The sequence below is a fragment of the Tachyglossus aculeatus genome, chromosome Y4, assembly GCF_015852505.1.
Source record: "Tachyglossus aculeatus isolate mTacAcu1 chromosome Y4, mTacAcu1.pri, whole genome shotgun sequence".
In the NCBI taxonomy this organism is placed as follows: domain Eukaryota; kingdom Metazoa; phylum Chordata; class Mammalia; order Monotremata; family Tachyglossidae; genus Tachyglossus; species Tachyglossus aculeatus.
This window is the reverse complement of record NC_052096.1, coordinates 2224575-2238904: the sequence shown is the minus strand read 5'-3', so window position 1 is coordinate 2238904 and position 14330 is coordinate 2224575. Positions and strand designations below refer to the sequence as shown.

The following is a 14330-nucleotide window of genomic DNA, read 5'->3' as shown; positions in this document are numbered from 1 at the left end:
AGCCCGAGAGCCGTGGAGGTGGGACCGGCCGAAGAGGGGAAACGGGCTTGGGAAGTGACATTGGAATACAAAATATGGGATGAGTCAAGTGGGAAGTTGAGGACAGCGGAAAGGGAGAGGGGACTGGCGGATGGAAGCGGGACCGGGCACGGCCGGGAAACCCCCCGGAAATGGACGGCTGGGGCACAGAGGAAGTTGGAAGAGGAACTGGGTATGATAGGGAGACAGGAAATAGAGGGCTGGGACAGACGGGAAGTTGGGCTCGGAAGAAAAGAAAATGAGGACTAAAATGAGGATTGAGACTGTGAGCCCCACGTGGGACAGAAACTGTGTCCAGCCCGATTTGCTTATACCCATCCCAGCGCTTAGTACAGGGCCTGGCACACAGTAGGTGCTTAAATGCAATAATAATTAATATTACTGTCTGGGAAGGCAGCAAGAAAGGAGAGCCAGGGAATTTGTTGGTGGGGAGAGCTGACCAACTACAAACTGGGTCCAGGAAGGGAAGACGGTTGGAAAGGGGACACAGGATATGAGACGAGGAGGAGGGAAGTGAGACGGAGCAGAGAGGAAGCAATAGGGCACTGACCGAGCCTGACCCTGGCCAGCTCCAGCCTCTCTTCCAGTCGAGGCGGGTCTTGGCCGGTGCCCCAGAAGGCCGCCATCACGGCCTGGAGGAGCCCACTAGGAAAGAGATCAGCCGATTGGAAAGCAGCGTGACCGGATGGAAAAAGCCCGGGCTTGGAAGACGGAGGACCCGGGTTCTAATCCTGGCTCTGCCTTTTCCCTGCTGGGAGACCTTGGGCAAGACACTTCCCTTCTCTGGGCCTCAGTTCCCTCACCTACAAAACCCATTCTCTCTCCTACTTGGACTGTGAGTCCCATGAGGGACCATATTACCTTGTATCTGCCCCAGCGCTTAGTACAGTACTTGGCATATAGTAGGCGCTTAACAAATACCAATTATTATTATTCGATTGTGTCGGTTCCCCATGAGGCGGCAGCCACGAAAGAGAACCAGGCGGCGTCCAATAGGGATCGAAAACGAAACTAATCTAATTGAATCCCAGCACCGACACTCATCTGCTGTGTGAACTGTTTGGTTTTTTTTTTGGTATCTGTTAAGCGCTCACTATGTGCCAGGCACTGTACTAAGTGCTGGGGTAGATGTTAGTTTGTATCTAACCGAGCGCTTAGGACAGAGCTTGACACATAGTAAGTGCTTAACAAATACCATTATTATTATTATAATACATGCTAATCAGGTTGGACGCAGTCCCTGTCCCACATGGGGCTGGACAGTGCTTGACACGTAGTAAGTGCTTAACAAATACCATTATTATTATCATTATTATTATTATACGCACTAATCGGGTTGGACAGAGTCCCTGGCCCACATGGGGCTCACAGTCTGAATCCCCATTTCGTAGATGAGGGACCTGAAGCCGAGAAATGAAGTGACTTGCCCAGTGTCACCCAGCAGACAAGTGGCAGAGCCGGGATTAGAACTCAGATCTTTCCGACTCCCGGGCCCGTGTTCTATCTACTAGGCCACGCTGCTTCTCCTTGGGCACGTCACTTCACTTCTCCGTGCTTTGTTCTTTCCTCTGTAAAATGGGGATTAACGCCGTGAGCCCCACGTGGGACAGGGACTGCGTCCAACCGATTAGCCAGTACGGCGCTTAGTAAAAGTGCCTGGCAGTCATTCATTCAATCGTATTTATTGAGTGCTTACTGTGTAAAGCACTGTACCAAGCGCTGGCACATAGCAAGTGCTTAACAACAACAACAAAAAATTAGAGAAGCTTAGTTTTGCCTCTGTAAAGACATCACACACTTGGAATACTGCGTCACCCTTCTCAATATAGACAGACCCGACCTGGAGAAAGGGGGTCAAGAGGTTCCGGGGTCCTGAGAAGCTTGGGATTGGGGAACACGAACCGGTGTGAGCGAAATCCGTCCAGAATCCCTCTCCCCCCGGGTGGGGTGGGGGAAGGCTCAGGGGTCGCAGGTTCAAGCCCGAGCGGAGGAAACCCTACCGTCGGAGGCCGTGAGAGCGTGTGAGCCTGGGTGATCTGTTACCACAGGAAGTCGTACAGGCAGAGACGATACCAGCCGCTCCGAGGGGGTTCTGAGTTGACGTGTGGAGAAGCGGTCTCTGAGGGGGTGGCTGGGGGGAAAGTTGGGGGGGGGGGGTGTGGGGGAGAGGGTTGAGGGGGGCTGGAGGGTCCCTCCCTAACGGTGAGACGCCGGCCGAGAGGTAACCGCCCCCGACTTCCTCTAAGGGCCCCGTGGTTCCGGCCAGAGACGGAATCTCAGGCCGGCCGGGTAGAATTTGGGGAGTCTGGCCCCCAAAGCCTCAACCCTACCTGCCCCTCCACAGACCATCACAGCTGAGTCTTTCCATAGTGTTTATTCAGAGCTCCCTGCCCGTTCCCCCCAGGGAAGAGGAAGTCCCTGTGAGAAAGGGGTGGGGGGAAAAAACACAAATTAAATACTCAGTATGGTCTTTCTGGTCACGACTCACTCTCGCTTTCCTTTCTACCTTTGCCTCACGCTCTCACAGACACACAGACACACACACAAGACCTCAAGGAGCAGGGGCGTTCACTCCCACTCCACCTTTTAAAACTCTAAAACATTCACTTCATATCCCCTTGCCCGTCCCCCAGCCTGTCCCTTCCCTGCCCTCTGTCTAGGAGGTGGGAGAGGGGTTGGGGTTGGGAGTCTTTAAAAGCTTAGGCCCCGGGGAGGGGCCTAGGGTTGCCGAGTGCGCATCATGGCCGGGGGGCGGGCGGGGAGGTCTGCCCGGCCCCCACCCCGGGCCGCAGGGAGGGCCTAGGAAGCAGCCGGGCCCTCCTCCCCACTCTGCCGCAGCCGCTTCTTGGCACGGATCTCGTTCATGGCCTCCTCGATGGAGCGTGTGTCCCGCTTGTTAGCCACCGGCACTGAAAGAAGCAGGGGAGGAAGGAGGCGAGACCTCAGAGACGTCCCCCGCCGGGACCCCAGCACCCCACTTCCTTATTCCTGTGATTGAGTCAAAGGGGACTCCAACTCCCAGCAGACCCAAGGTCAACATCTTCACCAACTGGGATGCCGGAGGTCCCGGGGGCTTCTGGCAGATGTAGTCTCCCCCACTTCCCCCCACGGCCCTCCTAGGCGCCTGACCCCCTCTCACCGCAGCCGTAGGCCTTGTTGGCCTGGAGCATGTGGGCGGCGTCTTTGGCGGCCCCCTTGCCGATGAGGTGGCTGTATTTGTCCTTGTAGTCAGTGTTGGGGTTCACCACCGCCGGGCCCCTCGAGGCCTCTTCCTCTGCTTCCCGCTGGGCCAGCTCCTGACGGGAGGGAGAGGAGAGGGATGGGCGCCGGGGAGGGCAGAGGCCGGGCCAGGGGGGAGGAGAGGGGGGCTGGCGGCCGTACCTTGAGTCGCCGCTGCTCCTCCGCCCGCTGCGGGTCCCACTCCTCTCCCCGGCGGTACGAGTCCAGCTCGGCGTCCGAGGGGGCGAACTCCTGATGGGGGAGAGGGTGGCGATGGAGGTTAGCGGGGAGAGAGACCACCCGGAACCTCCCCGAACCCACCAGTAGCCACTCTTCCCCGCCACCTGCTCCGGGAGACGGAAAAACCCACCCCCAGAGCTGCCAGAAGCCCGCTTCCTCCGGGAAGCCTCCCCTGAGTCCTCCCATCCGGTCCAGCTGGGCTCGGCGGGTGGGTTTTCCCGCCGCCCGGGCCGAGGCGGCCCTGGGCCTCTGCCCACCGGGGCGCCCCCGCACCTTTTTGAAAATCATGACGTAGCGGCTGTCGTCATCCTCCCCGAAGGAGAAGGAGGTGAGGCCGGCCACCTCCACCACGTCGTGGCTGGTGCGGCGGGAGAGAGAGGGGAGTCGTCAGTCGGTGGCCTTACTTTGGGCCAGGCCCCAAGAGCCAGGAGAGTGGTCTCCACGTCCTCCCCCACAACGTGGGCCCGGCAGTTTGGGGGTACGGCGGGATGACACACTCAGGAAACCAATCCCAGGGAGCAACCCCGCAGCCCCACCCTGACATCTCAGGGAGTCAAAGGCCGGGAGAGGTCAGGGACCCGGGCATCCTGGCCCCCCACCCCTGACATCTCGAAGGAGGGCTGATGGCAGGGAGGGGTCGGGGACCCAGGCCCCCCGGCCCCCACCTCCCGGACGTCTCAGGGGGCTGGACCCCGGACCCGGGCATCCCAGCCCCCGGCTCTGCCCTCGCCCCAAACGTACAGGATGCTCCGCTCGATCTTGTTCATGGGCTGGAACTTGCGCTTGGTCTGGGCGCTGTCTTGGATGAAGTCCGACACTTCCTTCTCCATCTGCCCTCGGGGGAGGGGGAAGACTGTGAGCCCCCATGTGCAACGCTTAATGCGGCGCTTGGCACGTAGTGAGCGCTCCACAGATGCCGCGATTCAATTCAGTCAGATCCGAGCTTCGGTTCTGCCGTTCTCCTCCCCAAGCCTCAGCGGGGTCACCCCGGGCCTGTCCCTTCCCCCTGGTCCTCCCCGGTTTGCCGCCCAGTGGGACAGGCACCAGTGATGGTGGTCATCCGGGTAACGGACGAGAGAGCAAGCACCATAAGTGCCCTAGTCTTTAAGCACTTTTTCCTCCGTTCTCTAAGCTACCATGTGTCACGTTGACAATGACTCTTCCCCCATCTTCACCCTCTTCAAAGCCTTTTTGAGGCCACATCTCTTCCAAGAGGCCTCCCCAGACTAAGTCCCTCCTTTCCTCTTCTCCCACTCCCTTCTGCTTCACCCTGACTTGCTCCCTTTGTTCCTCCCCCCTCCCAGCCCCACGGCACTAATGTCCGTATCTGTCATTTCTTTATTTATATTAACGGCTGTCTCCCCTCTAGACTGTAAGCTCGTTGTGGGTGGTGAATATGTCTTGTTTATTGTTGTACTGTACTCTCCCAAGCGGTCCTCTGAACACAGTGAGCACTCAATACGTGCAATCGAATGAATGAATCTGTGTCTATTGTTATATCGGACTTTCCCAAGCGTATAATATAGTGCTCTGCACACAGTAAGCGCTCAATAAATACAATTGACTGACTGATTGAATCTGTAAATTATTTATTTGAATTAAGTCCATCTCACCCTCTAAACTCTGAGCTCACAGTGGGCAGGGAAGCAGTGTGTCCTAGTGGAAAGATCCCGGACTTGGGAATCAGAGGACATGGATTCTAATTTCAGCTCTGCCAATTAATGTGTGACTTTGGGCAAGTCACTTCACTTCCTCTGGCCTCAGTTGCCTCATCCGTATAATGGGATTAAAATCCCCGTTCTCCCTCACTCTTAGGCTGTGAGCCCCGTGTGGGACAGGGGCGGACTTGATCATTTCATATCTACCCATTTCATATCCAGGGAAGCAGCGTGGCTCAGTGGAAAGAGCCCGGGCTTTGGAGTCAGAGGTCACGGGTTCAAATCCCCATCCCGCCAACTGTCAGCTGTGTGACTCTGGGCAAGTCACTTAACTTCTCTGTGCCTCAGTTACCTTATCTGTAAAATGGGGATTAAGACTGTAAGCCCCCCGTGGGACAACCTGATCACCTTGTAACCTCCCCAGCGCTTAGAACAGTGCTTTGCACATAGTAAGCGCTTAATAAATGCCATTATTATTATTATTATTATTATTATTATTATTATTATTATTACCCCAATGCTTAGAGCAGCGCTTACCACACAGGAAGTGCCCAACGAACACCGCAGTTAGTTTGTGCTGTTCAGGACACCCTACTAATTGTGTAAGTAATAATAATAATAATGATGGCATTTATTAAGCGCTTACTATGTGCAAAGCACTGTTCGAAGCGCTGGGGAGGTTACAAGGTGATCAGGTTGTCCCACGGGGGGCTCACAGTCTTAATCCCCGCTTTCCAGATGAGGTAAGTGGCTGGGTGAGCTTGCGGGGAGGGGGAGAGAAGTAGTAACAACATTTACTAAGCTCTTACTGTGCTGAGCGCTGGGAAAGTGCCCAGGTGGGAATTAGACAGGGACCCTCTCCCTCAAAAATCTTCCTTCCCTCACACCCCCTCCCCATGACAGGTCTCCAACCCTGAGAAGCCTTCCCCCACTCCGAGCCCACCCCCCGCCCCCCAACTCCGCCCGGGCTAGGATTGGGGAGGGCGTGGGGGGGGCACGTTCACCCTTTTCCGGAATTCCGCCTTCTGCCGCTTCTCCTGCTCCTGCAGCTTCTTCAGCCGGGCGGCCTGCTCTGGGGGAGGGGGGAGAGGAAACAAAAGACCGAGGGGGGGGGTCAGCGACTCAACCGGCTGGCCCCCTCCCTCTCCTACTCTAGCCCAGCCCGCCCCATTCGCTCCCCTAACACCAACCTACTCGCCGTACCTCGAGCCCGTCTTTCTCGCCCCCGACCCCTCGCCCACCTCCCGCATCTGGCCTGGAACGCCCTCCCTCCTCATGGCCAAGAGACCACCGCTCTCCCCCCTACTCGAGAACCTCCAGCGGCTGCCCATCCACCTCCGCGGCAAAGAGAGGCCCTTCATGGTCGGCTTTAAAGCGCTCAGGCACTCACCTCGCCCCCTCCTACCTCACCTCCCTTTTCTCCTTCTCCAGCCCAGCCCGCACCCTCCGCTCCTCTGCCGCTTATCTCCTCACTGGGCCTCGTTCTCGCCCGTCCCGCCGTCGACCCCCGGCCCACGTCCTCCCCCTGGCCCGGAATGCCCTCCCTCCCCAAATCTGCCAAACTAGCTCTCTTCCTCCCTTCAAATCCCTACTGAGAGCTCACCTCCTCCAGGAGGCCTTCCCACACTGAGCCCCCTTTTTCCTCTCCTCCTCCCCACCCCCTGGCCCTACCTCCTTCCCCTCCCCACAGCACTTGTATATACATTTGTACAGATTTATTACTCTATTTATTTTACTTGTACATATTTACTATTCTATTTCGTTAGTGATGTGCCTACAGCTTTAATTCTATTTGTTCTGATGACTTTGACACCTGTCCACATGTTTTGTTTTGTTGTCCGTCTCCCCCTTCTAGACTGTGAGCCCGCTGTTAGGTAGGGACCATCTCTGTAATGATAATAATAATGACGGCATTTATTAAGTGCTTACTATGTGCACAGCACTGTTCTGTATTCATTTCATTCACTCATTCATTCAATCGTATTTATTGAGCGCTTACTGTGTGCAGAGCACTGGACTAAGCGCTTGGGAAGTCCAAATTGGCAACATATAGAGACGGTCCCTACCCAACAGCGGGCTCACAGTCTAGAAGGGGGAGACAGACAACAAAACAAAACATATTAACAACATAAAATAAATAGAATAAATATGTACAAGTAAAATAAATAGAGTAATAAATTAATAGAGCACTGTACTAAGTGCTTGGGAAGTCCAAGTTGGCAACATATAGAGACGGTCCCTACCCAGCAGCGGGCTCACAGTCTAGAAGGGGGAGACAGACAACAAAAGAAAACATATTAACACAATAAAATAAATAGAATAAATATGTACATGTAAAATAAATAGAGTAATAAATAAATAGAGCACTGTACTAAGCGCTTGGGAAGTACAAGTTGGCATCATATAGAGACGGTCCCTACCCAACAACACCTGTATATATGTATATATGTTTGTACGTATTTATTACTCTATTTATTTTATTTGTACATATTTACTCTATTTTATTTTGTTAATATGTTTTGTTTTGTTGTCTGTCTTCCCCTTCTAAACTGTGAGCCCGCTGTTGGGTCGAGACTGTCTCTCTATGTTGCCAACTTGTACTTCCCAAGCTATTAGTACAGTGCTCTGCACACAGTAAGCGCTCAATAAGTACGATTGAATGAACAATGGGCTCTGTATGTTGCCGACTTGGACTTCCCAAGCGCTTAGTCCAGTGCTCTGCACACAGTAAGCGCTCAATAAATACAATTGAATGAATGAATAAACAACGGGCTCTGTATGTTGCCGCCTTGGACTTCCCAAGCGCTTAGTCCAGTGCTCTGCACACAGTAAGTGCTCAATAAATACGATTGAATGAATGAACGGGCTCTGTATGTTGCTCACTTGTACTTCCCAAGCGCTTAGTCCAGTGCTCTGCACACAGTAAGCGCTCAATAAATACGACTGAATGAATGAATGAATGAACAACGGGCTCTGTATGTTGCTCACTTGGACTTCCCAAGCGCTTAGTCCAGTGCTCTGCATACAGTAAGCGCTCAATAAATACGATTGAATGAATGAATGAATGAACAACGGGCTCTGTATGTTGCTCACTTGGACTTCCCAAGCGCTTAGTCCAGTGCTCTTCTCACAGTAAGCACTCAATAAATACGACTGACTGAATGAATGAATGAACAACGGGCTCTGTATGCTGCCCACTTGGACTTCCCAAGCGCTTAGTCCAGTGCTCTGCACACAGTAAGCGCTCAATACGTACGATTGATTGATTGATTCCCAAGCGTCTAGTCCAGTGCTCTGCACACAGTAAGCGCTCAATAAATACGACTGAATGAGTGAATGCTTTGCACATAGTAAGCCCTTAATAAATGTTATTATTATTATTATTATTATTATTTCCCGTCGTTGGGGGGCGCTCCGTCCCGCGGGGCTCTTCAGTCCGGCCCCCCGAGGCTCCCCCGCCAATCAGGAAGGGGCCAGCGCCGGACAGGCAGGCCGGGCGGCCAATCGGCACCGCGGGTGGGCGGGGCCGTCCGCCAATCGGGGCGGCGCGACGGGCTGACGGACGGGGCCGGCCACCAATCGGGGCGCGCGGTGGGCGGGCGGAGCGGCGCCGAACGGGGGGTGTCGATGGCGGGGAGGGCAGGCCGGGCCCCGGAGCCGGGCGCGGTGTGGAGGGAGGTCCCGGGGCTCCGGAGGACGGGTCGGCGGCCGCGGCCTTACCCCGGGCCTTCCGGCGGGTCTCCTGGTCACCGACGCTGGGCGGCTTCTCCATGGAGCTCAGGATCGAGCCGAGCAGGTCCGCCATCTTGGAAGCGACTGAGCGTCGGCGGCTCGGCCGCCTTAAAGGGCGGGTCGGGGCGCCTTTAAGGGGGCGGGGCCGGCGCGCGCAGAAGGGGCGGGGCCGGCGCGCGCAGAAGGGGCGTGGCCGGCGGCGGCGATGAAGCCACGCCCCCTTAAAGGGGAGGCCGCCCCCCGCGCGGCGGCACCCCGTCGGAGGCCAATTAATAATAATAATAACGATGGCATTCATTCATTCATTCATTTCTAGACTGTAAGCCCACTGTTGGGTATGTGTTGCCAACTTGGGCTTCCCAAGCGCCTAGTCCAGTGCTCTGCACACAGTAGGCGCTCAATAAATACGATTGAATGAATGAATTCGCTTGGACTTCCCAAGCGCTTAGTCCAGTGCTCTGCACACAGTCGGTGCTCAATAAATACGATTGAATGAATGAATTCGCTTGGACTTCCCAAGCGCTTAGTCCAGTGTTCTGCACACAGTAGGCGCTCAATAAATCATCATCATCATCATCAATCGTATTTATTGAGCGCTTACTATGTGCAGAGCACTGTGCTAAGCGCTTGGGAAGTACAAATTGGCAACACATAGAGACGGCCCCTACCCAACAGTGGGCTCACAGTCTAGAAGGGGGAGACAGAAAACAAAACCAAACATACCAACAAAATAAAATAAATTAAATAAATAAAATAAATACGATTGAATGAATGAATTCGCTTGGACTTCCCAAGCGCTTAGTCCAGTGCTCTGCACACAGTAGGCACTCAATAAATACGATTGAATGAATGCATTCACTTGGACTTCCCAAGCGCTTAGTCCAGTGCTCTGCACACAGTAGGCGCTCAATAAATACGATCGAATGAATGAATTCGCTTGGACTTCCCAAGCACTTAGTCCAGTGCTCTGCACACAGTAAGAGTGCAATAAATGCGATTGAATGAATGAATTCACTTGGACTTCCCAAGCGCTTAGTCCAGTGCTGTGCACACAGTAAGCGCTCAATAAATGCGATTGAATGAATGAATTCACTTGGACTTCCCAAGCGCTTAGTCCAGTGCTCTGCACACAGTAAGCGCTCAATAAATACGATTGAATGAATGAATGAACAACGGGCTCTGTATGTTGCCGACTTGGACTGGGCTAAGTGCTTTGCACACAGTAAGCGCTCAATAAGTACGATTGAATGAATGAATTCATTCAATCATATTCATTCATTCATTCAATCGTATTCATTCATTCAATCTTATTTATTGAGCGCTTACTGTATGCAGAGCACTGGACTAAGCGCTTGGGAAGTCCAAGCTGGCAACACATAGAGATGGTCCCTACCCAACAGTGGGCTCACAGTCTAGAAGGGGGAGATAGACAAGACAAAACATATTAACAAAATAAAATAAATAGAATAAATATGTACAAATAGAGTAATAAATACGTACAAACATATACATCTATACAGGTGGTGTGGGGAGGGGAAGGAGGTAAGGTGGGGGGGATGGGGAGAGGAAGCAGGGGGCTCAGTGTGGGAAGGCCTCCTGGAGAAGGTGAGCTCTCAGTAGGGCTTTGAAGGGAGGAAGAGAGCTAGTTTGGCGGGTGTACGGAGGGAGGGCATTCCGGGCCAGGGGGAGGATGTGGGCCGGGGGTCGACGGCGGGACAGGCGAGAACGAGGCCCAGTGAGGAGATTAGCGGCGGAGGAGCGGAGGGTGCGGGCTGGGCTGGAGAAGGAGAGAAGGGAGGTGAGGTAGGAGGGGGTGAGGTGATGGACAGCCTTGAAGCCGAGGGTAAGGAGTTTCTGCCTGATGCGTAGGTTGATTGGTAGCCACTGGAGATTTTTGAGGAGGGGAGTAACATGCCCAGAGCGTTTCTGGACAAAGACGGCCTGGGCAGCGGCGCAAAGTATGGATTGAAGTGGGGAGAGACAGGAGGATGGGAGATTGGAGAGGAGGCTGATGCAGTAATCCAGATGGGATAGGATGAGAGCTTGAACGAGCAGGGTAGCAGTTTGGATGGAGAGGAAAGGGCGGATCTTGGCAATGTTGCGGAGCTGAGACCGGTAGGTTTTGGTGATGGCTTGGATGTGAGGGGTGAACGAGAGAGCAGAGTCGAGGATGACGCCTAGGTTGCGGGCTTGTGAGACGGGAAGGATGGTAGTGCCGTCAACAGAGATGGGAAAGTCAGGGAGAGGGCAGGGTTTGGGAGGGAAGACAAGGAGTTCAGTCTTGGACATGTTGAGTTTTAGGTGGTGGGTAGACATTCAGATGGAGATGTCCTGAAGGCAGGAGGAGATGCGAGCCTGGACGGAGGGGGAGAGAGCAGGGGCAGAGATGGAGATTTGGGTGTCATCAGCGTAGAGATGATAGTGGAAGCCGTGGGAGCGAATGAGTTCACCGAGGGAGGGAGTGTAGATTGAGAAAAGAAGGGGACCAAGAACTGACCCTTGAGGAACCCCTACAAGTAAGGGGATGGGAGGGGGAGAAGGAGCCCGCAAAAGAGTCTGAGAATGAACCGCCGGAGAGATGAGGAGAACCAGGAGAGGACGGAGTCCGAGTCTGTGAAGCCAAGGTTGGATAGCGTGTTGAGGAGAAGGGGGTGGTCCACAGTGTCGAAGGCAGCTGAGAGGTCGAGGAGGTGAGGGCAACGGAGGCCATCGCCCGTCCCTTCATGAGTAATTTATAATACATAATTGAAAGATATGCACATAGGTGCCTTGGGGTTGGGGTGGTGTGAACACCAAATGCCCAAAGGTCACAGATCCAAGTGCGGTTCCCCCAGCTCTTACTCTGCTGGGCTTCCTGGAGCCCAGCAAGGCCACAGCGGAAAGGGCTGGTCTGATGTCGGGGGGAGGGATCAGAGAGCAAGATAATCATAGTAATAATAACTGTGGTACTTAAGTGCTTACTACACATGCAACACTGTAGATGCAAGATAATCAGGTCAGACACAGTCCCTGCCCCACATGAGGCTCACCATGTGAACAGGAGGGAGGACAGGTATTTTACAGATGAGGAAACAGAGGCACAGAAAAGTCTAGCGACTTCTTGCCCATGGTCACCCAGCGGGTAAATGGCAGAGCCGGGACTGGAATCCTGGTCCTCTGACTCCCAAAATATTTACGCGGGGGACAGACGGTCACAGAGTGACCATTGGGATATCTGGGTTTTGGGAGCCGTCAATCTGCTCGTGGTTCCAGTGTCCCCTCACGCCCCACCTTCGGTTTCCTGTTGGTTAGACTTCTCTCTTTTGCTTAGCTTAACATCAGGAAGGACCTTAACTTCCTTGCCTGAGAGGAAGCACCGGAGGCGGGCCATTCCCCGTCTCCGAACACACCCCGCCCTCTCCTTCCCCTCCAAAGGAGGACCAAAGTCAGAAGGACCAAACAAGGAAGCAAGCCAGCCTTCCCCCTTTCCTCCCCTCCCAGGAAGTCCTCAGCCCTTCACACTGCTCTGGAGGCCTGGGCTGAATGCCAAGATAGGACCTCACCATCAGGAACGTCATTAAAAAAAAAGGCAGCCATAAGTATATTTGCATAGACTGTGAGCCCACTGTTGGGTAGGGACTGTCTCTATATGTTGCCAATTTGTACTTCCCAAGCGCTTAGTACAGTGCTCTGCACATAGTAAGCGCTCAATAAATATGATTGATGATATGTAATCATGCACTCACTTTCTGTAGTCATGAGGCATGTTTCCCAGCCGTCCTATTGCTCTTTCATCCTTCTCCCCAGTTTAGCAAGAGGTGTGTGTAATAGTTTTGGAGCCCACTGTTGGGTAGGGACTGTCTCTCTATGTTGCCAACCTGTACTTCCTAAGGGCTTAGTACACAGTAAGCGCTCAATAAATACGATTGATTGATTGATTGATCTCCATGCCTCAATTTCCTCATTGGTAAAATGAGGAATCCGATTCCCACGTGAGATTGTATCCAACCTGATCAGCTTTCATCTACTCCGGCGCTTAATACGGTCCCCGGTAGATAGTAAGCGCTTAGCAAAAACGTTTAAAATAAAAGAGGGCCCCAGCCCCTCCCACACCCTCGGTACTGGAGGAGAGAGGAAGAATGCCAAAGGCCCCTTCTACCTCACCTCGCTGCTCTCCAACTACAACCCAGCCAGCATACCTCGCTCCTCTAATGCCAGCCTTCTCACTGTGCCCCAAGCTCCTCTATCTCGCTGCCAACCCCTTGCCCACATCAATCAATCATATTTATTGAGCGCTTACTATGTGCAGAGCACTGTACTAAGTGCTTGGGAAGTACAAATTGGCAACACATAGAGACAGTCCCTACCCAACAGTGGGCTCACAGTCTAAAAGGGGGAGACAGAGAACAAAACCAAACAAAATAAAATACCAACAAAATAAAATAAATAGGATAGAAATGTACATATATACATATGTGTATATATATGTATATGTACATATATATATACATGTACATATACATATATATACATATATGTATATATGGTTGTACATATTTATTACTCTATTTATTTATTTATTTTACATATATACACATCCTGACTTTGGCCATGTCCGCCAGCTTCCCCACCCCTTAAATGCCTTATTGAAGGCCCATCTTCCCCAAGAGGCCCTCCCTAAGGCCTCCTCTTCTCCCACTCCCTTCTGAGTCGCTCCGACTTCCTCCCTTATTCCTCCCCACTCCCAGCCCCCCTGCACTTATGTACATATCTGAAATTTTTACTACTGTCTCCCCCTCTAGACTTTATGCTCGTTATGGCCAGGGAATCTGTCCGTCCTCTTGTACCCTCCCAAGTGCTTAGCACAATGCTCTGCAGACAGTAAGCGCTCAATAAATGATTGACTAGGGGTCAGCCATCCTTTCTACCCTGCTCATTCTCCCGGGGGTCGCTGGGATTAGCGGTCACATCTAATCCCGGCTCTGCCACTTGTTGGTTACGTGACCTTGGGCAAATCACTTGACTTTTCTTTGCCTTAGTTACCCCATCTGTAAAATGGGAACTGTGAGCCCCACATGGGACGGGGACCCGATCTGCTTGCATCCACCCCAGCGCTTAGTACTGTGCCTGACACATAGTAAAGGCTTAACCAATACCAGAATTGTTATTATTATCTGGGCCACAAAGTCACGATCCCTCAGGGGTCTGCATCTCACCCCACCTTACCCTTTGGCCCCAAACTGATTGGCTCCAAGGGGGAGGTTGGCATTTCATCTACCCACCCGGCAAGAGGGTCTGATGGTTCATCTGCATTTCCCTCTCTCAGCTTGGCTCCGAAGACTCCTTGGCGCCTTCCCCTCGGATCCTTCCAGAGCTTGAGGGCAGCCCTTGGACGTCCGGCCGGACCCCCTGACTTTTGGGGTTCGGGCCTCTCCTCCCCCGGACGAAGGAGAAGCCGGGGAC

General features: G+C 53.3%; 1 protein-coding gene across 1 annotated transcript; it reads right to left on the bottom strand.

The window, feature by feature from the left end:
- Window positions 1–1592: 1592 nt before the first annotated feature.
- On the bottom strand, window positions 1593–8966 carry SPAG7 (sperm associated antigen 7). The gene is made up of 7 exons (XM_038768269.1): window positions 8877–8966; window positions 6161–6228; window positions 4240–4328; window positions 3772–3856; window positions 3421–3510; window positions 3179–3335; window positions 1593–2948 (listed from the first exon to the last, which is right to left on the bottom strand). The coding sequence occupies exons 1-7, from the start codon at window positions 8959–8961 to the stop codon at window positions 2839–2841; spliced, it is 684 nt and encodes a 227-aa protein (XP_038624197.1). The 5' UTR covers window positions 8962–8966; the 3' UTR covers window positions 1593–2838.
- Window positions 8967–14330: the final 5364 nt, after the last annotated feature.